Source organism: Labrus mixtus, chromosome 11 (genome assembly GCF_963584025.1).
Source record: "Labrus mixtus chromosome 11, fLabMix1.1, whole genome shotgun sequence".
Classification (NCBI taxonomy): Eukaryota; Metazoa; Chordata; class Actinopteri; order Labriformes; family Labridae; genus Labrus; species Labrus mixtus.
In genome coordinates this window covers 19628526-19652123 of record NC_083622.1, presented here as the reverse complement: position 1 = coordinate 19652123, position 23598 = coordinate 19628526, and the positions used below count along the sequence as shown (strand labels likewise).

Below are 23598 nucleotides of genomic sequence, written 5' to 3'. Positions count from 1 at the left end.
TTCTATGCATTTCTTATTTGAAATTGTGATTGTGACTTAAAAACAAGGACTGTATTCCAACAAGAAAAGAAACATGGAAACACTGTAAACAGAACACAGATAGACTAGGCAAATTCTAAAGTCCCACAGTGGGCCCTTTTCATTTTTGTCTGGGTCCCTCAAGCAGCTTGATTAAAAGAAGGCTGTTTTTACACCTTTTAAGATTAGTCTTACCGTTTGTCACCTAACCAGAGAAGATACTGGGGTTTTTAATCGCTCTAAAATCACCTGAACATTATGTTAAATCCCCAAATAGAGTTAGAAAAGAAAAGAAAAAACGCTTGTTTTTCTGTCCTCTGCTGCCACCTCCTGGACGCAGGGGTTGGTTGCCGGAGGTCGTTTCCATAGTAACAGAAGCCGAGTCAGTAACAGGTGACCTGTTTCGTGCTTTTGCTATGGCTTCAATCGTCCAAATTGCCAGCTTTTCTACACAGTGAGGTGAGCAGTATGTTTAGAAATTACTGACCTGCTTGAATCATGGCTGGACAAGGTGGTTTGACGAAACTTGACGTCGATGTTTTAAGTACCGAGCAGCAAGAGAAACTCCGAGCGTTCAAGGTAAAAAAAGCTACATTAGCTGTTCACATCTGCCTGGTGCGTCAGTGAATTACGGTGCTAATGAGGAGCCTGAAATTACATTTCCTTTTTATTCTCAGGTAAAAACGAGAATCGACAACGAGAGCTATTTGAGGTCACACCCGGAAGTAGAGGTTTTAATCGGAAACTTTCTCAGGTTGGTGGGTCTTTTTGTTTGCTAAATTTACACAATGGTGTCTGATGGCTTCCTCTGTTTATGGATAGATAGATAGATAGATACGCTATCTCATCATTTCAGATACCAAATTAAATATGGCACAATCAAAAACGTGCTTCCAAAATGTTAAATTTAAAGCCTACTTAAGAAAAGGTTGTGCAAACATGTATGAAAAGCTATTCAAACAGATTTTAATTGCAAATATCTTCAGGCTTACCTCTCCAGAGTGCAATTTAACACTGATGTTTTTTTATTATTATAATAAGCTCTGTGATTGGCTGGCAACCTTAAGCCTGTATTAAGACCATGATGTAATTCCTGGATTTGTTTGGGAGCCAACTCTTTAATTTTGAGAGAGGGGTGTTGAACTTTCTCAACCTAACATATTGCATACACATCTGACTGCTTTTTCTGTTAGGTGGAGCCAAAGATCTTAAAAACACGATGTTTTGATGTTTGGCTATTTAAAACAATTTGATGCTAAATGAAATCAAATCAAATCTATTCGCATGTGAACTATCACAACTAAGTTATTCCTTTAAAAAGGTCTGAGCTTTTAAAAATATTTATGGGTCCTGAAGCGTCCATTCAGGTTCCTGTTGAATCCTAAAGTGTGAAGAATACCTTCAGCTGACCAGCTTTTAATGTGCGTTACTTTTTGAACGCTTAAAGGGTGTGGAATGCTCGATACAAGTCAAGCACTGATAAAGTTACTATTTGCATATCTTGTCCTCCTATCACAGAGACGTACTTCTCAAAAGACCTTCTGACATCCGTGAGTTTGCTGCAGGTGAGCACACAACACACACACACACACACACACACACACACACACACACACACACACACACACACACACACACACACACACACACACACACATACACACACACACAAACAAGCATATGGTCAATTGTTTATTGTAATGTTTTAGATAGCACATTATTCTGATGACATTTTCTTTGTCTGAGGTGACAAGGTGTAGGTGATATAGTATTTTAAAAAAAGAACAGTGCTTGTGATATTTTATACAACTAATGAGTATAATGTAGGTAGTCTGGATTTTTTTCTCCTTGTTTTTTCTTTCTACTTCATCTGTTGACTGAAATCAATCAAACGCATATTAATAAATAACTGATGTTATGTCAAAATTTATCAAGTGTGTTGAAAATAGTAAAATAAAATAAAATCAGAATGCACTTTTAACTCCAGTTTGAGTAAAGAATGCTGAAACCTAAAGTGCCAAAACTTTGCAGTGAAAACTAAATGGGTATTTCAACATTAAGAAAAAAATGTGAACCATTTCTTAAAGTCAATATTATCCTTTAAGCAAACCCTAAATGAGAAGCTGTGAATGTGTAAAATGAAGATCCAAATTAATAAAACTCTTCACACACACACACAAGCATATCCTTGCCTACAAACACGTGTTTATGGTGTTTTTCAGATCACTTCACCAACCCTGACCTTCAGGTGGTTACTGGCTCAAACGTGGAAGGAAAAAATGACGAGGACTGAAACACGTCCATCCACTGTCACACTACGTCTCTTTTGTGTCTGCACAGAGTAAAACATTCATGGACTTAATCTCACAAATGTGCTTTTCCACCCTCTGTCAGTCTACAAATTGTCCAGCTAACAGCATTATGTGCAGATTGCTATCATACATATTGAGGAAGCCAGCTAAAGGGACAGATGATAACAGTCGTTCCTAGTGAGTGTAATTAGAGGTTCATGAGCAGAGGAAATCCTTTGGGTATTACACATATTGAACTCGCTGTTTGTCTCATCATCACCATGATTGTGAAGAAACAACTGAGCGCTGGAGATTTTGTCTATTGCCACCTATTCCACCAAAACGTTCAGCTTTCTTTCACCTTTGCCTTCTTGATGGCAACAAAAGGCAACAGTAAAATGTTCTGTACTTGATCCCTGACTGTCTGCTAATATTGTACAAAAATGTGGACCACTACCTGACATACAGGTGAGTCAGGTAAAGAATAGCAAACAGACTGAGTTACCCTTCCTTTTAAGAGGACACATACTGCAACCATTCAACCGACCAATCAGCCGTCGTGGCTGTTTTTTTCAAGAGCTTGTGCTTTATGTTTGCTTATTTCCTTAATGGAGAGAGTCAATAGAGCTTTTGAAATTTGTTTAAGTTCCTTTGTATGTGGCTGTGGTGTTTGGATGTGATTTTAATACCCAGCCCGGCTTGTTCTGCTGGGTTTTTTTTCGATAAAACATCAAAGGGGTAAATAAATGTTCTGTTATGAAACCTCAGAAAATAAATGAACTACCGCTCCTTTAGTCGTGACTCCTTCCTTTATTATTCAGCGTGAAACTTTGCAATGTGTCAGTGTTTGAAGTCTTTAAGAGTTATATGAAATAATTGGGTTAAACATGATTATCTTACATTTTTCTAACTGTGTTTACTCATTGTGGAATTATAGAAGGCATCCCAACCTCTCTCTCTCTCTCTCTCTCTCTCTCTCACACACACACACACACACACACACACACACACACACACACACACACACACAAGCAGTGATGTTGTAACACAATGCACCTGCTTTGAGTAAAGGTAACCACATAATTAGCTCATCTCAGATGTGAGAGAGCGAGGCAGAGGAACAACACGCACTTTGTCTACATCTTGATTTTACATCCTGCGTTGTGTCTGGAGTCTACAGAGAAGCAGGCTGAGATTCTGTAAGTAAATGATTTAAACGTAAATCAATAATGTTTTTATTTTCTTTCTGCTGTGTTGATAGTTTCAGGTATGTAATTCAGTTAAAGTAGTAACTTTCAAGCAAATACAAGTATAAAACGTGTGATTTTACGTTAAAATTGTCTTTTATTTATTATCTTCAGTATCATATTATTTCTTATATTTTATTTTATTTAAGTTCTTGCTATTTTGCTTTATTTCCCTTGTTAACATTTTTTGCAACAATACACCTAAACATATTCCTTGTATGTGTAAATGTACTTGGCAATAAAAACGATTCTGATTCTGCTATCTGGAAAATTAATATCTAGGCATTACAATTTTGACTTAACTGAGTTTACAAGAGACTGAAAAAGGAATTGGAAAAATGTGTTATTAAAGAGCTGATATGTATTCTATTATTATTGGGTTATTGTTTTTTAAATGATTTTAGGTAAACACAAGGCATATTCAAATGAGAAGTCAAATTAACTGATAGTTTACAGTCAAATTTAAGATAGGTAAATACACAATGCAAATCTTTAAGTAGGGACTCCAATAAGAAAGACGATTTGATTAAGTCTAATCCGTTTGGAGAAGCTGAAATAAAAGTTCCTCACAGCACATTATGTACATTATCAACCTGTTTATCACAGCATGTTATCCCCCACAGTCCACAGAGAATCCCACAGGAAGAGCTATAAGGATGGTAACTATAGTGAAGTTTGATCACAAAACCACAGAGGAAGAAGTTAGTTAGAAAGCTGGAGGTGTCTCTCATGGAGATTTATTCCATAACAAACCTCTGATGAAAAATAATCACGTGTTTCCATTTCTGTCTCCAACATAGAAGCACCCTCTTCTTCTCAACATGTCTCCAAAAGGAGGGACATTTGTCTTCCTGCTCATGGTTGCCTGTGCAGTTTCATGTAAGTATTCACAGTGTTTCCTCTTGTGCATAAATATTGTTTAATTTGAACCTGACTGTGGGTCTTCAGGTGATAATTGTTGTTTGTTTGTTTTTTTCTGTTCAGCTTTGAAACCTGATGATATGCCCAGAGATGTGCAGGCCTTCAAAGACATGGCCAGAAGACTGGTATGTAACTTCTCGAGGACTCGTGTGCTTTGTAGAATATGGAAGTAGTTTGCAAAACAACCATGTTTGATATATTTACATTTTCTACTCCAAATCAGTCTAGTTTTCTTTTTGCTAGAGTTTTCAAACACCCTTCTAAAACACTCTTCTATACAGACGTACTTTGTATTAGGATGCCATCACAAATGGAGCTTAGATTTTGTCCATTTCAAGTATTTGCATTGGAAATCGCATCCGTCCTCTCTTTTACGAGGGAGACGGTGATACAAAAAGGTTTTGAACTACACAGCACATGGTCTAACACTGGGTGTCTAAAGTCTCTGTGTTGAGTCTATTTTTATTAAGATAGCTTATTTTGTTCTCATTTTACCAAAAGTTATTTAAATAATATATATATACATATATACTATATAATATATACAATAATCATTTTTACTCTTATCTCTGAACCATTTAAAGTGATCAATTGTCAAGTAAAAAATCAAATATTTCATTGTCTATTATTCCCATTCTATCCACAATAATATATTGCGTTATTTACTGTTATTTCACATTACCTTAGTTCTAATAATCCAAAACTCTTTGGTTTGTTTATATCAGTTTGTTTTTTCTGTTAACATGAAGGTAAAAATAAGAAAAAAAAATCTTCCTTCAGCAAAGTGCTTTTAAAAAGTTAAATATAGTGTCAATAATGCTGTGTTCTCTTTTTATCAGATGAAGAAGTGCAAGAAAAATGGTAAGACTGAGTGATTCACTCTCCATCACAAACGTAGTCCTTCTTATGTTTGTGTTATTTGAGTACATTATGAGCATCCTCTGTTACATGAGCCACACAGTAAACATTTAAAAAAAAAAACCTCTAAGACCAGTCCTCATGTGTTTGAACTGTTCAATAATGAATATGACGCTTCTTGTGTAACAGGATCCCCGATGCCTCAGATGACGCTGCTGAACACTTTGTTTGTTGACAGGTCATTTTGCACGTCTCTTATTGTGAAAATCGCTGTTGCGTGTCTCTGTTGTTTGTTGTGTTTTATTGCCATACTGTTCAGGTTGTATGAACATGAAGTCACGTGTTGCAAAAAATATGAAAATGGGCTCAACTGAATTTCATTTTTAATTAAACATTAAATAAATACACAATAAAACACAACACCTAATATGTAAGCCTTTTCTCTGTCAGTGAGCTGCCTTTAAAGGAAACAAATGAGGACCAATCCAATAGCTTCCTACCTACTTTCCTGAGTGTCTTGCAGTCAGTGTCTCCTGTCAAAAACCCACCTGGCAGAGTCCGTTTAGACGACATGGATAAAATGGTGTGAATGAATACGCAGACAAGCACCTTCACCACATAAGAACTATTCACATACAGACGATGTTTTGTCATGTTTCCTTTGTGTGTTTAAAGCCACTCCTGATCTGCAGATAATGGCATTCTCTCGCTCTCTCTTTTCCTTTTTAGACAAACGACATGTTGAACTGCAGGAATCTTCCAAACATGATCAATCGGATGAAGACCTCCCCTGTCAGTACTCTGCGCCAGTGTCAAGATCTTAAGTAGAGAAAAGGTAACATATCCAATCAGTTCTCTTCTTATTCCTGCCATTTCTCATTTCCCTTAGGAACCATCGGCTACATGCTACATGAAAGCATTCATGGCCCCTATGTCCTGGGTAACTTTGAAGAAAAAGTGTGTGAACAACATCAGCTCAGACGACTACGACACACTTTTGTCGGCTGCAAAACCTGTGGTGCTGGACATGCCTTCTTCAAGAGTGAACCTCCCTGACGTAGCAGTGCGCCGAGATTTGATGAAGTGGTGAGGCTGAGTTGGTGCACTTACTTACTTTCTTCAGTATCACTCAGAAGTTTCCTCAGAAATGTAAAATGTTTTTTTTTGGCTGCAGGATGGGGATGCTGCGGTCGTTGTATGGTGTCATGTCTGCACAACAAAGGACTCGGGTGTTGAAATGGGCAAAAGAGCAGATCCTCCAGAACGACTTCAACTGTACAACAAACCAATCACCTGACTCAAAATCAAGTAAGAGAATATGCACACTTGTTTTAAAATTAGATTCTTAATGCTATAGCAGAAGAGGAAAACAAAGGCAGAGAAGCTTGAACAGACAAAAAGTACACTAAATGAGAGTGAAGAAGAGGAAAAGTCCCTCAACCTCTTTTGAAGTAGATGTTTGATAGATGTTGAAGCTTCAGAGAAGGGAAACACAAAGATAACGATAAAGTAGAATCCATAAAGCTAACAGGAAGAAAACAACAGAGACCAGATGGAGGGGGACATGAACTAGATCTGCAAATGGCAGCTTCTCTTATGCAAATGTTTTCAATTGTGTTTGTTTGGATCTTTAAATAGGATTTGACTTCAGGAAGCCAAATCAAAGCACATGCCACGTTCTACGGACAAGTGATAGTGTTCAGCACTGATTATGAGGCAGGGTTGGACATCACAATTCCCTATAACTGTGCTAGTCAGTATACAGTAAAACATATCCTTACATGTGAATGTGCATCTTCAATGTCTAAACTGATGTTAATTTCCTGCCTCTTTTCTGTTACTTCCTCTCCATGCAGTATGAATGTGATATGTAACAGCTGTATTTATTTTGCAGCCCAGATGAAGCCCTGCAAGCCTTCACTGAAATGGATGAGCTCTGGAGTGGTGGATGCATTGGGACCTTTCATCTCTGGTTTAAAAAAAAGAGATGTTGACTCTTCTACCCGAGAAAAGGTAAGGGGGGAAGAGAAAGGGGGAGTCTTGCAAGAACGGATAAAAAATAATGAAAAATAAGAAAATAATAAAAGAAAATAAAAGATTTGATGTTTCTTTGTTCATTTGTTTCCTTCACTTTCTCTTTTAGCTGTGTGAATTCTTCTTCTCAGTACACAATAATGACACCGGGTCGGGCAAAAAGCCAAGTGTGTCTAAGGACATTCTGCAAGGACCTCAAGAGTGCTCCAACTGTGCAGAGAAGTCTGCAGACTCTGTGAACAAGTGTGTATTCATGAATGAATGTGTGTATATGAGTGAACATCTCAGCTCTGTGTGGCGGCTCGGGGTTTTATGAGGAGGAAAAGTCTGAACAGATAAGAGAGAGGGCATTGTTAAATTAAGGAGAGGGGAAAAAAACGCAACGAAATGAATAAATGCGCCAGATGTTATGGATAGCGGATTCAATGAACCTGTTGCAATAATTCAATCTTTACCTTATAGTCTCCTCAGACTCAGCCCACTGGCTTGTTCTTGTCCAGCCCATCAAAACGTGACAGCTGACCTCAGCAGGAAACTCCTCCCGCAGCTTGATCACTGTGATGTCAACAATTTCCAAGTCAAAAAGGTATTACTTCTTTTACCCATTTCCCCCTCAGCCAGGACACACATAATCAATTCAATGAATCTCAGTAACATCCATTTACTCTTTGTCTTTAACTCAAGCTAAAGAAGAACCTTGTTGACTCTTTGATGTCAAACTCCAACGCTTCTCAAGCACTTCAGGACCTGGGCAGTAGTGTTAACTTGTTGTCTCCCAAACAACTGTCCAAGTTTGCTTGCGATGATATCAAAGAGGTTCTCAAAAAATTGGTATCCAATGTTGAATGGACTCGTGGCCAGCTGCGCACACTGGTCAAGAAATGCCTGGGAGATAAGAAGGTGAGCCTGAGGAGCGGCTAAGGCTTTTCTCCTGCATGTTCCCCTCTTGCTCTATAATAACCTCATTCTGATTCCCCTCAGTGTAAAGAGGTGTCGGTTAAGGAGCTGATGGACCTTGGCTCAATCGCAGGAGGTTTGCCAAGATGTGTCCTGAAGCGTGTCAGAGCCAAGGAGATCCTGAATGATATAGAGGGTCTGAAGAAAATCTCCAAAAGGATGAGGAAGGGCCAGCTGAAGGCCATGCTGCAGGGGGTGGTAAGGAGAGAGACGCAATGATGCTAATTTGATTAAGACCATCTGTGAATCTCATGACAACTGTCTTTTAAGGAGTAAAAAAAATTGCATAAAAATCCAGAGAATATAACAGACAAATATCATATTTCAAAATTACAGCTTTCATCCATTTTAAATATTGTTTAAGAAAGTAAAAAATGTTTCCCTGCAGATGAGTGAGAATGTGGACATATCAGAGCTGGTTCAGAAGCTACCAGACTCCATGATTCCCAGTGTTTCTCTCAGACTCCTGGAGAAAGCAAACATCAGCTCCTTGGACCAACTGAAGAATAAAAGATTGACTCCAGCACAGGTAATCTCTAAATCGATGCTAATTATGAAGGTTTTTGATGCACTCAGCATAAACGTATATGGATTTCAGAAACTTTCATTTATGTTTCAGTTACCTCTTCACTAGGTTATTGAGTTTAAAAGTTGCATTTACTGAAAACGACTTTGTTGTTTCAAATTTAGGCAGCTTTCCTGGCAAAGAAGATGTTCAAGCAAAAGAAGCCTTTGTTCAGGTGAGTACCTGTAGCTCTGAAGTAAAATGGTGGAAACCCTGCTCTGGATAATGGCAATAAAAAGTCCTGCTGTAAAGACATCTGACAAGGCTCAAATGTTTTTATCATGACTTACAGTTGTTTATTCCAATAAGTTCAACTCATGATAACACGTACAAACAACTAAAGAGCTCCTAGTATTCATTGTTATAACTAATTATTGATCCCAAGAATATTTCCAGAACTCCAAAAATATGTTTTCATTACTTATAACAAAGTGAAAAAAATCAAGCTTCAATAAATTCCCATGTAACACAGGCCTATTGTATACATTAAAGATGTATGTTTTGGCTTTTTTATGACTTTATTTAGAGGCAGGACAGTGAATAGAGTCAGAAATCGGAGAGAGTGAGGAATGACGTGTTAAAGAAGGCTAGCGGTGGCCTGTTGTATATATTTAGTTGTTTTTAATACTGAGTCTGTTCTTGTTACTGTATGTTCATGTCTGTCATTCACATGCTTACATTTCAACATTACTGCCCAAACCAGGAAGCTCCGTTCAGTCCTTCAGGGAATAACCTGCAATATGATTGATAAAATAGGAGAGAGTGAAGTTCAAAACATGGTGCAGGACATAGAAGAGACTCCACAGTGGCTGCCCAAAGTAGCGGTATGTATTTACTTTTACATTCATTATGTATGCATGTAAATACAAATATAGAGTATGCCTGTTGATAACAAATTTCCATTTTCAGGCAGGGTGTGCTGCACGAAAGCTTTTCGGTCCCTTGGAAAAAACGAGAGTTGATTATTTCAAAACCATCACTAATGATGAGATGGATGAAATTCCCCCAATCTTACTCCTTCAGCTGCCGTAAACAATGATTCTTTTCTCTTCTACACTTAAGTGAGATAACTGTTGTGATATCTGCCTGCTCTTACTCTCTGTATCATGTTAAACTACCACAGGCCCAGGAAGCTGAAGGATCTGCCTGACTCTGTGTGCCCTGTCTTCCTGGATAAAATGAAAGTAGCCAACCTGAGCTCATTACCGCTCCGTTCCCCATCCCGCCCTGAAATCATCAAGAGAGCTCTGCTTTGCATTGCAAATGTACAAACAAGGAAATTATATCTCCTGCTTAACATTGATTATAAACATTTAGAGCGTGCAACTTCCTGAGATATTAACTGCAAATTTTGCAGGGGAAGGACTTCTCTGTGATAACAACTGACGATGTCGCCACGCTCCAACCGCTCTTGTGTGAGCTTTCACCTTCCCAACTGCGCCTCATGGCCCCCTATGTCCGCAACACCAGCCTGGAGGCAATGGCCTCCTGCCAGCAAATTCCTCAAAGACACATTGCAGATCTAACGAAGCTGATCATCGAGAATTATGGGTATGACTTGACACCTTCCAATTGACGCAGAAGTTGTTACAGAGAGAGAAAGCGAATGCATTTTTTGTTGTTGCAGGAGTTCCTCTGATTGGTCAGCTGAGACTCTGGACAAACTCGGTTGTCTCCTACTTTTGGATGACAAAGCCCTAGCTGCTCTGCCATGTAAGGTGTGTATCCTTTGTTTCTCAAACATGCTTGCCCACAATTTTTCTTAGTTTATATCTGGTCTAGATCTATCAAGACTTACTCAAAACACAATACTACTAATACAATTTTACTCCCTACTGCCATGCACAACCTCATTGAAACAATCTTGGATTTGCGCCTCTCAATCTGCTGCCAGATACTTTACCCCACAATATTTTTTAAATATTTTTATATAATGTTTTTTGTTTGTCTGTTAGTGTCCCTACTCAAAGCTGTCCCTCATCTCAGGCGGTCCCCAGTCAATTTAACGCCGCCTTTGTTCAGTTACTTTTTATTAAAAAAACAAAAAAACAGTCGTTGTCATTTCTTGTTAATTCTGAACAATATTAGACTTAAACTTCCTTACATTTATGTCAATTATGTCATCAGAAATATGTTTTTTTCTCTATGGGTAAGTATATATAACAGGTTCAGTATCAATTGAGCCAGATAATCTGTTGCCTTTGTTGGATATCAGGAACACAACATGACTACAGCAACCTACTTCCCCATTAAATAATGAAAAAAACAAACTTAAATATTAAATAAATAAATAAAGTATCCACCCTTGATTTAGATTTTCAGTTGTGAAATATGCAGCAGCCAGACTTGTAATCACTCCACAGGCGACAAGTGAAGTTCAGGTTTGTTTTTAGTGATCTTTTATTCAGTAAATGAAGGTGACTTAGCTCCTGCTTAACATTTTAACTAAACCACTCAGCAGCCTTTTGGAAATCAAATTTAAAAACTGCTTGTTATAAAGTGAGCCAAACTCTGACTCAAACTGTTTTTGTGTTACCTGTCTTTAAAATTAAGTTAATTAACTTACATACCTACGTATTCCCCTCTCTCTGTCTCTGTTAGCCATGGGTTAAGGATGTTCTTTATTCCCTGATGTCCTCCTGCACAATCCGCGCTCTGGGAAAAAAACTCTTTGAATGTACCACCAACACCGCATCGAATGCTGCACGCAGAAGGAGAACCGGTAAGAAGGGATGCTATGTGTGGTGTTGTTGTTGATTCTTGGTCACTGATAATGTGCATGATATTGTTGATGATGTATTATTGCATTGAACTTGTGGATTCTTTATTGCTATGTTTCTTTTTCCCGTCTCTCTCAGTGAGAAACACGGATGCTAAAGTACCAACTGCAGAGATGATTGAAGAACTTCAATCTCGCAATGTCTTCTGGACACATGCAGATCTGGAGAAGATCTCCGTGGAAACCTTCATTACCACTGTGGAAACACTTGGGGATGTCCCTGACTACAACCAAGACCAACTGGCTGTCCTCAGTGATAAAGCAACTGAGGTGCAATGGAGACATTGATTGAGCTTCTGATTGTTCCTCATAATCACAATTCATTTGGATAATAGTTACTAATGTGTATTTCTACAGGCCTTTGGCCCGGTGTCTCAGATGAATGAGAGTGTGGTGATGCAGCTGGGATGTATAACTCAGGGTTTTTCGGCCAAAAACCTGTTGACTCTTCCCTTCTCACTGGACTCTCTGGAGGACATTTCCCACTGTGGCTGGACACAGTCACAGGTAACGTATAAGAACAGCCTCACATTTACATGACTACTATACTGATATATCATGTCACTTACTTACTCATCTCACGTAGTTGGAGCTGGTGTGGATGGCAGTTGCTGGACATGACACCATAACAGTGCAGCAGCTAGAAGCTGCCGACTTGGTCTCACTGAACCAGTTCATCTGTGGCCTCAGCTCCAATGAGATCAATCAGATCAACGTCGACGCCTTCAAGTTTGTGCTCCGTACAGAATTCAACTAGGATTTATTCATGACACCATGATGACATATCAACCAATGAAACCATTTTTTTTGATAGGTCCACAGATAATGCACTCTACAGAGCATAATACAATATTTGGATTATTTACAAAGAGGACAACGAAACGATGATCCAATGCTTTATGTAACATATATATATAAATATATATATATATATATATATTTATATATATATATATATGTGTGTGTGTGTGTGTGTGTGTTTGTCACAGGGAGGCTGTTGACTCAATAAATTATATTCAGTGCTCCTCTAAGATTGCACAGCAGTTGAAAAATATTGCTGTGTCTGCGTTTGGAAATCCCAGTACCTGGACTGAAGCTGAAGTGTCTGACCTGGGCAACATCATTGGTTAGATGTTAACCTCTTCTCTGTGTTTTCTGCAGGATACTAAACCCTGTTGTATTCATCCACTAAAGTTCTATAAGCTTTTTTCTTGCAGAGGCTTCTTTTAGTCCTTGTGCTGTGGGCTCACAAAATACTGACCAGCTTTCTCTCTCTCTCTCCCCCCACCCCCAGCTGGACTGAATGCAACTGACTTGGCCTCTATAAATCCACCAGTCTTCTCATTTCTCAGATCATCCAGCATCCCGCTCATTACACCAAACAACTTCGCTGTAAGCAACTTTCTCTTAACCTTTGGGTTTTTTCATCTTGAGGTGAAAAGTTCAGTTACTTATGGACAGGTATTTGTACTTAATTTGAGTATTTCAACTGCAACTTTAGTTTAAATATTTGTTTTCAGATCAAAGGTGTCTGAAATCAACTTTTTGATATTATTTGACTGAACTAAATCTTACTGCAGACTGAAATGGTTTAAGGACTCAAATGTAGAAATGGTTGACACGAACTGCTCAACACTTAAGCTGATCAAATTGACCTCCTTCTCAGTCAGTTACAACAAAAAATATGCTATATGATGTTATAAGTCACTGTGTCAAGTGTTTACATTTTTTTCTGATTTTCTTGTCTCTCACAATCCTTTATACCTTTGCTCGGGTAAGATTTTGAATGCATGACTTTTGTAGTAGCAGTATTTGATCATTGCTACACAGAAAACAGGGCTCAAACTGTTTCCACCCATCTGACTTGCTGTCTCCCCTCCAGGCACTCACTGAAGATCATCTGAGAGCTCTTGGACCTGACAATGCTGCCATGGTAACCAGTGAACAGCAGGCTGCCCTTACAGAAAAGCAACGGTCTGCTCTTGAAAGTGCCTTGACAGGGACTCGTGATTCAACACCAGAACCACTTCCGTCCAGTCAGTCAGGTGAACAGAACCATCTGCACTTTTTTAAATTCATACAGTCAATCGATTTATATTTTCTGTACATAGAAGCTTAAATTAGATCTGATTTCAAGCATAAAAAAACATCAAGGCTTCATCATAGATGAAGATACCAAACATAGATACCAAAATCTAGCTTCTTGTTTACAACCCTAAATATATAAAAATGAACAAGTTAGTCGTAGTCACTGATGAACTACAGTACTTACTAAACTCAAGTCAATACTCCAATACTTTAGTAGATGTACTTATGTAAAAAAGGCATCCAAGCCTTTGCAGAAAAATGGGTTTTATACTCAAAAAATCTAACCTTCATTGAAAAGTCTTTGCATTCAGTCTTCATGCCTCTCTTATTCAGGAGCTCCATCGCTGGCCGTGGAGGGAATCTTGTCCTTCATGAAGCCCCTCCTGTTCCTCGTCATGAGCTTACTACTGCTGTGAGAACAGTCAGCACACACTACTGCAAAACGAAGTTGAAGAAAGAAGAGAGTCGAATGTTCATTCTGTTTGAGCAGTTTGTGGATTTTAACATCAACATAACAATATAATCAAATGACCTAGGATAAGAAGTCTTTGTTATTTTTATCAAGCTTTAGATTCTCAGCCTCTTTATATTCATAAGAAAGTATATTTTAATAGAATGATGTAGAATATTTAATGTTGGATCTACAGATTTCCTCTGTATAGGATGTATTAATATATCTGATGTACTGAGAAAATAGAAATTGAAAATCTCAATAAAGAATATTAAAATAACTTCTTACCTACACATAAAGGACAAAAAACAATAATAAAGGAGACAAAAAATTTCAGTTTTAATGTCTTTTAATTTTTTTTTCCCTTTTTAATATGGAATTTTTTTTTTTTACAAACATTTGGTTAGAAATCGTCTCGTCAATGCAGAAACAGACAGTTAAATATAACAGTGTGTCTTAAAACAATGGATGATCTCCTAAGTAGTAAACACAAGCACAAACATGTCAGACACTTAAGGGGTAGTTACTCTTTCTAAAACAAACTCACACGAGTGCTCAGATTATGTGCGTCCTTTATGGATCCTGGGGCCGCAGATGTTTTAGACAAGCATCAGCTTGCCCAAAATTATAGAAAATAATAAAACAAACAGCACTGAAACCATTCATGTCTTTGTATAAAAAAATCTATTCTGACATTGTGATTTGACATCCCTGTGTTGATGTGGCCTGTCAATCACTAAAGCCTGATCTGTGCCTTTCACTCCATGTGCAGCAATAGACGACTGATTACCAGAAATGAAGTCCGTTAAGCTGAAGCATGATAATTCTATTTTTTAGCAATATCGAAGATGATTAAAAAAAAAACCTAAGATCACATGCATACTAATGATCAGTTTACAGTAATCCAAAAAAACATGATTTACAAATCAAAAGTCAAAACACACAATATTATTTCCATTTCAAGCACACTGAGAATACGCCACATTTCTTAAAGAAGCATTAAAGTCCTTGTAAATTATCAGAAATCTAAACATTAAAATGTGTAATAATCAATGGCTGCGTTTAAAGTAAGTCGATCTCAGTTGAGTTCATGCAGTGATTGCAGATTCAGATTGTACAAAAAAAAATTAACAAAACGGTGAACTTGCAGAAATTTTTGTTCAATGTCCTCATCTCATTATCACATTTGCAACTATTTTTGGGGATTTGTTAGAATTTGTTATATTTGAATGTCAACTTCTGGATCTTTTTTGGTCTGTTGTGCCACAGAAAAAAAATAATTTATCAAGTCAGACCAATCACTGCTGACATCAATTACTTCTCCCAGTTATAGCGACTGGAAACTTATTTCTTAACAGAATATTTAAGGGCTTTCATTAATGGGCCTAACGTTCAATCCCCATAATGCTAACTCATTGGATAAAAGATAGTAGTAGGTAGTAACAAACATTTATTAAACTGAAAATGTCAAAGATTGTAACTTTAAAGATATAATTCAATCTAAAAATGTTAATTTATCTTTTTGAAAATAGATGGCAATACGTATCAAGTTTACAGTAAACAGTGACTGAGCAAACGTGTTCTTAACCAGCAAATTTTCAAAGATATAAAAAATAAAGGGCTTTGCAGAGAAACTAAAAAGCACCTTAAAAACTCCTTTATAGTATGACAACATTGAAATCACAACAGACACATTCCATTGCCTAGCAACATTCAATTAAATGTATCACATTAAGGATTGGTTCCTGCATTCACAGTCCAGACATAATTCTGTGAATACAGTCAGAACAGAGAAGTAGTCAGACTGCCTGCTCACAGACCAGAGAGAAGCTCTGATTTCATTATGATGAGCACAGAAATGCAGCATGATGCCCTGAGTGTCACAAGCAGAAGGTTAGTTATATTGAGCAGTCAAAATCAATCTACTCTATATATTCAAACAAATATTTGGATAAATTAGTGCATAGGTGTTAAACCAACACTTTGATGAGAAGTCGATGACAAATAAGGCACTTGAAAATATTTTGTCATCACCTAACCGCACTACTTTACCCCACCAATGGCATCTCAGGTAGTTTTTCCTGCATTTCTTGCATTAATAAACGCCATACCATGAGTTCTGAAGTGTGTGTTTAGATCTGATGACTTTTCAAACTGCTTCCCGCACACCTTACATGTAAGTGAGCCCTCTTCTTCAAGCCCTGGAGCTATGGAGGACGGCGACGCTGGCGCAGAACCGTCCAGAGAAGTCTTATCATCGTGGTTCCTGCCGTTATTGTGAGATGGTGCTGGGTGCACGCTGACTGACTGCTGCTGGTTTTCATTCAATGCATTTCTGATTTTGTGAGAGATGAAGCGATGGCGTGACAGGGCGGAGGTGGACGTGAAGCAGGCGCCGCACTGTTGACACTGCTGACCGCCACCCTCCGTCCCTCCTCGCTGGTGCTGGCTGATGTGCTCCAGGAACAAGGCCTGGTCCTCTGTGGTGAAGCCACAGGGGGCACAGCGGAACCCAGACTCAGGAGGGTAGTAAGAGGGAGGAGCAGAGGAGGAGGAGGAGGAAGACTGCAGCTTCTTCACTGGACTCACCCCGTCTGCTGAATCCTCATCCTGCTCCTTCTTTACAGCTCCTCTGCGTCTCCGGGAGGCCCCCAAACTGCTGTCCTGCTCTGAGGAACTGTCTGCCTCATCTCCATCTCCCTGGGACCAGAGGAAATCTGCTGTTAAAACCATCTGGGTGAAAAGTGTTGGACTTCTTCATAAAGCTACAGAGTGGCTCACCATCAGTGTGTCAAAGCTTTCAGTGTCCATTCTGTGTCTCAGCTGAATGTGCCTCTCCAGCAACGCTCTGCTGCTGAATGTTTTCTTACCCTTATTACAAAACCTACACAAACAAAAACAAAAACACAAACACACTTGTAATCACAACTGTGTGTCAGGAGTTAGCGACAGGAAATGAATTGAACTTGGCACTATCTGAGTTGAATGTTTCCATTTCAATTGTTGCCACATCTGCAAAACACTCATTTCTTTAAATAACTTAATTACAGACTTTTTGATTGTCAGTTCAGACAACCTTTGTGTTTTAATGAGGATTAAAGGGATACTTCACCCGTTGAAACATGAATCTGTATTGACATTGGGTCATATATTTAGTAGAAATGTGAAATAAGCCTTCTTGGCCCAGAAAAGGCAGAAAGTGTCTTTTTGGCTCATGTGGATGAAAGACACAATATAGCCGCGTGACGGTTGCTGCCAACAGGCCAGTCTTGTGTCTCGGCTGCTGCGGCCTGCTGCGGCCTGCTGCGGCCTGCTGCGGCGGCCAAGACACAAGACCGGCAGCTGTCTCACCGCTATATTTTGATTTTTTCTCCATAGAGCCTGTTAGCATAGCTTCCAAGCAATATGGTGGACATTAAGTTTCGATTCTGGGAGTGAGGTCCCACCCACTGATCTGTGATTGGTCTGTAGCTTCAGTGGTCGAAAATATGAGGAACTAGCGTTGTAGTTTCACCCCGCTAACCGCGACAGCTTCTGATGACGCAAAATATTGATTTTTGCGTCACTGGAAGCTCCTTTTCAGACTTAGAAATACAAAGATTTCCCTTCTCAGGGGAAAATGAGGGCGGGATGCACGACCATTCAAAAATACTACCAGGTTTCTAATGATATAAAGCTTAATACAAATTGGTGAAGTATCCCTTTAAGGAGGAGGAGTGTGGAAAACTCACTGGCAGCGAAAGCCTCGACTGGTGACTTTGTGCTTGTCTCTGATGTGACGTCTCATACTGGAGGTGGTGGTGAAGGAGCTTTCACACTTGTTGCAAGGAAACTTCTTCAAAGTCTGCACAACACAAACATCAAAACAATCATGATTACATCTATGTGATATTAAAAAAACAGACAAAAAAAAAAGAAGAAAATAGAAACAAACAGTCCCAGACCTTGCCATGTTGTTTGGCCATGTGGGCAATGTAGTCCTCTCGGTCTGTATACTGCGCATGGCAAGGTGCACACTTCCACCCAGAGGGGGCCTTAATCCTCTCTGGCTTAACTTTCTCTTCTTTCTCTTCATCCATCCAGTCGTCTCCATCTGAGCTCTCTGACTTTAAAGAAGGCCGTGATCGAGAGGAAGCAGCTGGAGGAGTAGGCAGCTCCTGCTTTAACATCGGAGTCTTATGAGTCTGAGAAAATAGAGAACATGGTTAAATACAGCAGGGAAAACAGGGAAATGTATGAGATAATGCATAAGTATGTGTATACCTTGTAATGATCAAGTAGAGAATTCCTCTGAGAAAACAGTTTGGTACACCCAGGGCATTTAAACACTTGCACCTTCTGATTGGTCAAATGAGTGTCAAAGTGGACGTACAGCAGGGGCTTGTTTGTAAAAACTGTGTCACACATCACACACTTAAAGATCAACCTGAAAAAAGAATGAAAAAGTGAGTCAGTTGATAAAAAAAAAAAAAAAAAGAACATTTATCATTATGAGATGTTTGTGTCCGTTTGTGTACATTGTCTGTGCGTCGGTTAACAGCGGATGGTTGCTGTTGATGTGGGTCTGTATGCTGGGAGCAGATTTGAAAGCCATTGGACAGCTGGGGCACTTGTGGAACATGTCACAATGAGCCTGCTGGATGTGAGACTTCACTGAGTTTAGTCCTCCAAACACCACCAGGCAACTGGAACATCTGCTCAGAAAACAAAGAATTGTAGAAAAAGAATAATAAGATATAGTTGCGGAGTCTCTCCTTTCTCTTCATCAGTCTCCAACTGAATGATTCTACCATGGATTCCCTTTTAAGTATGTCTTTGGCATTTCATTGCCTGTGCACTTTTCTTGCAACAGCCAGAAAAAAACAGGTGCATTAGGGGTAGAGCGAGGGGAGATTCAAACAAATACATTCTGATGGTATATTTATCTTGGACGGATATAAAATAAATATGACCCAAAGAGGTCTGAGTTATCCCCTTCTTATGAAAATGACAGGTGTAAGGTTATGTTAAACTTGACCACCAAAATCTCATCAGCTCATCCTCGAGCCCATCCGTTTGTGACAAATTTGAAGGTGCCTAGAAACCTTTAAACAGTCTGAAAACATAATACGTGTGAAGCACCTTCCACTAGTATTGACAGAAAAAAAACACAGAAAATGTCTGCAGTAGTACAAGAGCACAGTAGACTTAGGTTTGACTGAACGACATGGAACGATAGCCCACCTGTATCCAATGCGACGTGCAAAATGCAAACAGGTGTGTTCCAGGTGTGTTTGAAACCGAGGCTGCTTGGTGGTGCCCCCGCACTCTGGGCAGACGTGTGGAGAGCAGCCTTGGTGAATGCGCTGGTGAGCTGTCGCACTGCAGCTGTTGGGCAGGAGCATGGGGGGAGAACACTCGGTGCACGGCTGAAGAACAAAACGGGAAGACAGAAATGAAGTTGGAGTTCATTTCAACATCATTTAAGAAAATGTTCTTGTTTTGTCCTGAAAAAAAAAAAAGACTCACTGTGGTTTGTGCTGGTCGGATTTCTTGAAAATGCTCAGCCACCTCCTCTTTGCTGCTGAACTGAGCCTGACACTCAAGACATTTATTACCGATGTACTGCACTGCCTCCGATTTCTTGTTGGACACTGCTTTATGTGCAGAGGGTGTTGGACTTGAGATGGCCGTGCCTGTAGAAGGTGCCGACACTCCTGAATAGGTGGACAAAGGACAATGAGACATCCCTCTTGAGGAATCAAACGTAAATAAACCTTTATCTAATTCCACTCCAGAGTGATTAAAGAACAAAAACTATTTTCACTTACCTACAGCTGTGGGTTCCTGCTGGCTAATCATCTGCTCCACAGGTACAGGTTTCATGACCAGGTGTGAACACTGCATGATCAGGCCTTTCTCCTTGTGCTCTCTGGCATGTAAAAGCAGGCTACACTTGTTAAAGAAGGCCAAGCGCTTGGCACAGTGATTACAGGTCACCTCAATCCTCAGCGAGCGCCTAGCATAATGCCGCACTAAACTCTGCTCCAGGGCGAAGGCATCACCGCACTCCAAACAGCGGTAACCCTGCAGGGGAACAAACATGGTATATATAAATGACAGTGTATGAGTAATAACATAATGATAAACTAATACATATTATGCCAGTGTGAACATTGTGAGCTATGAGACAATGTATTATGTAATATCAGATGAGTTACGCTGCACACATCCACTTCATGCTTTACATCTTCACTCTCTAAAGTTAGGCTGATATCTTTATCAGATAAAACGTTTCATGCTAAACAAAACAAGCAGATCAGCTTCATCATGTACTCGTGTGTGGTAAGAGCCCCTTGTTCCTGTTTGAATGATTAGGAGTCTATCAGGCTGGCACATCTTGACTTGGCATATTTGCTCCAAATCAGTCAGATTGATGCACATTTCCTGTGCACAGCCATCTTCGGGTCACGTAACAAGATTTTCAATAGGTAAGTCCTACTTTAAAAGCTGAACTTGATTTGGGGTATATTAGTCACTTTAACTGATGGCAGTTGTGTTCTGACTACTATTTAACATGAATTTGAATGTGATTGGTTAAATCAGAACACAGTCGTACACACAAATAGAAGAAGTTGTGCACACAGTAATGCAACCATATTATTATTGATCTGAATGGATTTATCTTTGTCTCAAATGTTTACATCACAAAAACCTGGCATGTGTGTGTAGACTCTATATTTAGTGTATTTTAGAGGAAGGGCAGGTCAACGGTCACAGGCAGAACAGACTGAAAACCATCAGAATTGTTTTGATATTGATCCAAGGTAAGACTTACAGTATTTCCCAAGCAAAAATCAATAACAGCCTACCTGTGCAGGAAGAGGGAGGCCCCACTCTGCAGGAAGAGGGGAGCTCAGATCTGGTTTGTAGCTTGGTAGCAGGTTCTTGTTGTTAAGGATCTTGTTGAACGCTTCCACCAGGTTGGTCTGACTCTTCGATATGATCGCCCCTGTGCTGTTAACTATGGAGGCAGGTCTGCTGCTGCCTTGAGGGTGGAGCAGGGGTGATGGTGCTGGGAGTGTCATCCCACCCTGCAGACTTTTTGAAGCCAGGCTGCGAGCGTTGATCCCACCTGGGGTGACTTTGGGAAAGGAGACAGAGATGGAAGGCAGGGCTGCAGTTTTAGTGATGCTAACAGCCGTGGGGGAAACTTTAGGCTTAGTTTCTGTGTCTGCAGCAGGTTTGTATTTGGCATTGAGGAGGGTCTGGGATTGCTGTGCTAACTCCCTCTTGGATCTTGTGTTATGACGCTCTGGTGAAGGTTCTGAAGCATCCGCACCCTTGACAGTGGCTTTTCCACCTCTTTTAGGTGATACCCCAGTCACCGTCCTTGTGACGCTGCCTGTAGACATTTTTATTTTAACTTTGAGGGGACGCAATGGAGTGTCTGTAGCATCAGCAATCATATGATTCTTAGAATCAGAACCACAGCTCTCAGTTAAGTTTTCTCCATCTCCAATCCTATCTTTACTCAGTTCCTTAGCTTCTCCCAACAGTTTTACTTCTCTGGGCTCCGTTTCCATGGGCTCATCTTGAGGTTGAAAGTCCTTGTGGTTTGCTGCCAGGCCTGACGTTTGAGCAGAATCAGGGCCGCTTCTTCTCTTGGAGACTAAAAGACCTGTCTCACTGGGTGGTGGGCTCTCAGGTGAGTCCCTCTCATCAATCACATGTTCAGGGTATTTCTCCTCTTGGGCTGATCTAGAGGTCGTGCTGAAAGAGGGGAGGTTGTCCGGGGGGCTTTGTGGCAGAGTAGCTGTGGAGGAAAGACTGAAGGAGGAAGATGGTGTCTTTTCCTCAAATGTGGATTTAGGATTTGCAGGTTGCAGAAAAGGAAGATTAGGAGGATTAGAGTCAAGATTGGAGCTTGACATGGGAGACTGGAGGAGCTTGGTCTGTACTCTTGCTCTGTGTTTGAATTTTGGAGGGGAAGACATTTCAGATTCAGGGCTCTCCTGGATCACCAGTGGACTTCCTAAATCTAGGTCTGAGTCGTCTTCATCTGAGTCCATCACACGCTTTATTCCAGCCAGAACAGACCTGTTTTTCTGTAGAGGGGAGGAAGATAGATTACTGAGGAGACAAGGTTCCTCCTCTTTCGGGGAGCATGGAGGGTGAGGGCTGATGCAGTGTAGGGATGGAGGTGATGATGAGTTGGGGTTGACACAAGCAGAAGACTGGAGGTGGAGGATAGGCTTCAAGTTGTTCACGTCATCCGTAGTGTTCTGGACCGACCCAACCTCAGCACCGTTATCACTTTGACCCTCATTAGCGAGCTGTGTCGATTGCAGCGGTGAAGAGTGAGGCCACTGCTTTGTGTTGGAGAGTCCTGAATCCCTTGGGGCAGACTCCTCAAATCCATTTGCAATCTGAAGCTCCTGAACAGAATCAGCAGACATTTTAGGAGAAAGCCGCAACGCCTGGTCACTAAACTTGACTTTAACCTGAGGGTTCACACCGCTGCTTGAGGAATTGTCGGTTTTATTCTCCTCCTCTTCGTAAGACTCAGGTGGCACCTTGTTTTTCACAATGACACTGACCACGGGGGGCTTGCTTAGCGAGGTCGAAGAGGAGGTGAAGCACGACGGAGACCCAATCTCTCGCTCGTCTCCATCAGCTCCATCTTCATCCTGTTGCTCCTCTGGACTTGACTGAATGGCCTCTTTGGCATCGATGTCTGGGATGTCAAAAGCTGCCAGCAAGTCATCAAAGTCTGGGGTCTTCATGTCCCCCATTGCCAGCAGGAGGCTCACACCTAATGAGCAAATCAAGAGTTACACCTCATCCTTCATGTGGTATGTGGCAGTTGTTTTTAAGTCATTACCAAAAGCTAAAGACATTTATCAGGTAACATAGAGTAAAGTTAATCTAATCATCACACAAAAGATTAAATCAAATCAAAAATGTGACAGCTGGGTTTACATCTGCGTCGACAATAACAACATGAAGAGACGAGTCGTTATTCTCTGTCTACGTTGTGATTATAATAATAAACAAACAAAGCATTTACAGTTTGACACATTTTTTTTTTAAAGCATGTGAAACTTGACAAACTCTAAACTAGCTGCAACAAGTGGCTACCAGCTAGCTTAATGTTAGCATTATCTGTTAGCTGGGCTTGCTACCGTCAAAAACATACATTCATGTAACACTTAGCTGATGCGGCGCTACGTAAACTTTGGATGTTACACGTTATGTTTACCCTTTCTGAATCTAAACTAACCTGCTTTTATTAATCTTATTTACCTGGTTGGTTCGCGAAGTTGGTTCCTGACTTTTCTCTGTGTCGCACAAATGTCTCGTCACCAAACGCGACGACGGGTGACTTCCCAGGAGCTTTACAAGTGTTT

The 23598-nt window shown here is 40.0% G+C and overlaps 3 protein-coding genes across 4 annotated transcripts; 2 read left to right on the top strand and 1 right to left on the bottom strand.

The window, feature by feature from the left end:
• Positions 1 to 385: 385 nt before the first annotated feature.
• On the top strand, positions 386 to 2523 carry LOC132984029 (RIIa domain-containing protein 1). Its single transcript, XM_061050639.1, has 4 exons — positions 386 to 597; positions 696 to 772; positions 1537 to 1583; positions 2241 to 2523. The coding sequence occupies exons 1-4, from the start codon at positions 517 to 519 to the stop codon at positions 2309 to 2311; spliced, it is 276 nt and encodes a 91-aa protein (XP_060906622.1). The 5' UTR covers positions 386 to 516; the 3' UTR covers positions 2312 to 2523.
• Positions 2524 to 3349: 826 nt separating this feature from the next.
• otoa (otoancorin) lies at positions 3350 to 14364 on the top strand. Of its 2 annotated transcripts, none has more exons than XM_061050656.1 (29): positions 3350 to 3508; positions 4357 to 4435; positions 4541 to 4602; positions 5317 to 5338; positions 5525 to 5573; positions 5786 to 5918; positions 6065 to 6127; positions 6225 to 6421; positions 6510 to 6643; positions 7230 to 7348; positions 7479 to 7593; positions 7825 to 7955; positions 8054 to 8269; positions 8351 to 8524; positions 8715 to 8855; positions 9017 to 9066; positions 9595 to 9715; positions 9801 to 9919; positions 10015 to 10156; positions 10249 to 10442; positions 10519 to 10609; positions 11493 to 11626; positions 11760 to 11940; positions 12028 to 12177; positions 12257 to 12399; positions 12660 to 12796; positions 12965 to 13062; positions 13553 to 13715; positions 14092 to 14364. In XM_061050656.1, exons 2-29 carry the CDS (start codon positions 4378 to 4380, stop codon positions 14172 to 14174), a joined length of 3420 nt encoding a protein of 1139 aa, XP_060906639.1. In that variant the 5' UTR covers positions 3350 to 3508; positions 4357 to 4377; the 3' UTR covers positions 14175 to 14364. The 2 variants fall into 2 exon arrangements, with proteins under 2 accessions (XP_060906639.1, XP_060906638.1); XM_061050655.1 differs by having other exon boundaries at positions 7479 to 7612; positions 7832 to 7955.
• Positions 14365 to 14540: 176 nt separating this feature from the next.
• znf687a (zinc finger protein 687a) lies at positions 14541 to 23570 on the bottom strand. The gene is made up of 11 exons (XM_061050654.1): positions 23495 to 23570; positions 21061 to 23003; positions 20020 to 20275; positions 19718 to 19905; positions 19433 to 19617; positions 18727 to 18903; positions 18473 to 18635; positions 18154 to 18393; positions 17941 to 18053; positions 16991 to 17093; positions 14541 to 16909 (listed from the first exon to the last, which is right to left on the bottom strand). Exons 2-11 carry the CDS (start codon positions 22981 to 22983, stop codon positions 16277 to 16279), a joined length of 3981 nt encoding a protein of 1326 aa, XP_060906637.1. The 5' UTR covers positions 22984 to 23003; positions 23495 to 23570; the 3' UTR covers positions 14541 to 16276.
• Between the last annotated feature and the right edge of the window lie 28 nt (positions 23571 to 23598).

Coding starts and splice junctions, on each gene's coding strand:
- znf687a (XM_061050654.1), bottom strand. CDS start 22,983: ATGGGGGACATGAAGACCCCAGACTTTGATGACTTGCTGGCAGCTTTT. Junction 19,906..20,019: donor GCAGGAACCCACAGCTGTAG/GTAAGTGAAAAT, acceptor CCACCTATTCAG/GAGTGTCGGCACCTTCTACA. Junction 18,054..18,153: donor TGGCCAAACAACATGGCAAG/GTCTGGGACTGT, acceptor TGTGTTGTGCAG/ACTTTGAAGAAGTTTCCTTG.
- LOC132984029 (XM_061050639.1), top strand. CDS start 517: ATGGCTGGACAAGGTGGTTTGACGAAACTTGACGTCGATGTTTTAAGT. Junction 598..695: donor AGAAACTCCGAGCGTTCAAG/GTAAAAAAAGCT, acceptor TTTTATTCTCAG/GTAAAAACGAGAATCGACAA. Junction 773..1,536: donor TTAATCGGAAACTTTCTCAG/GTTGGTGGGTCT, acceptor CTCCTATCACAG/AGACGTACTTCTCAAAAGAC.
- otoa (XM_061050655.1), top strand. CDS start 4,378: ATGTCTCCAAAAGGAGGGACATTTGTCTTCCTGCTCATGGTTGCCTGT. Junction 10,443..10,518: donor CTGATCATCGAGAATTATGG/GTATGACTTGAC, acceptor TTGTTGTTGCAG/GAGTTCCTCTGATTGGTCAG. Junction 13,063..13,552: donor TTACACCAAACAACTTCGCT/GTAAGCAACTTT, acceptor TCTCCCCTCCAG/GCACTCACTGAAGATCATCT.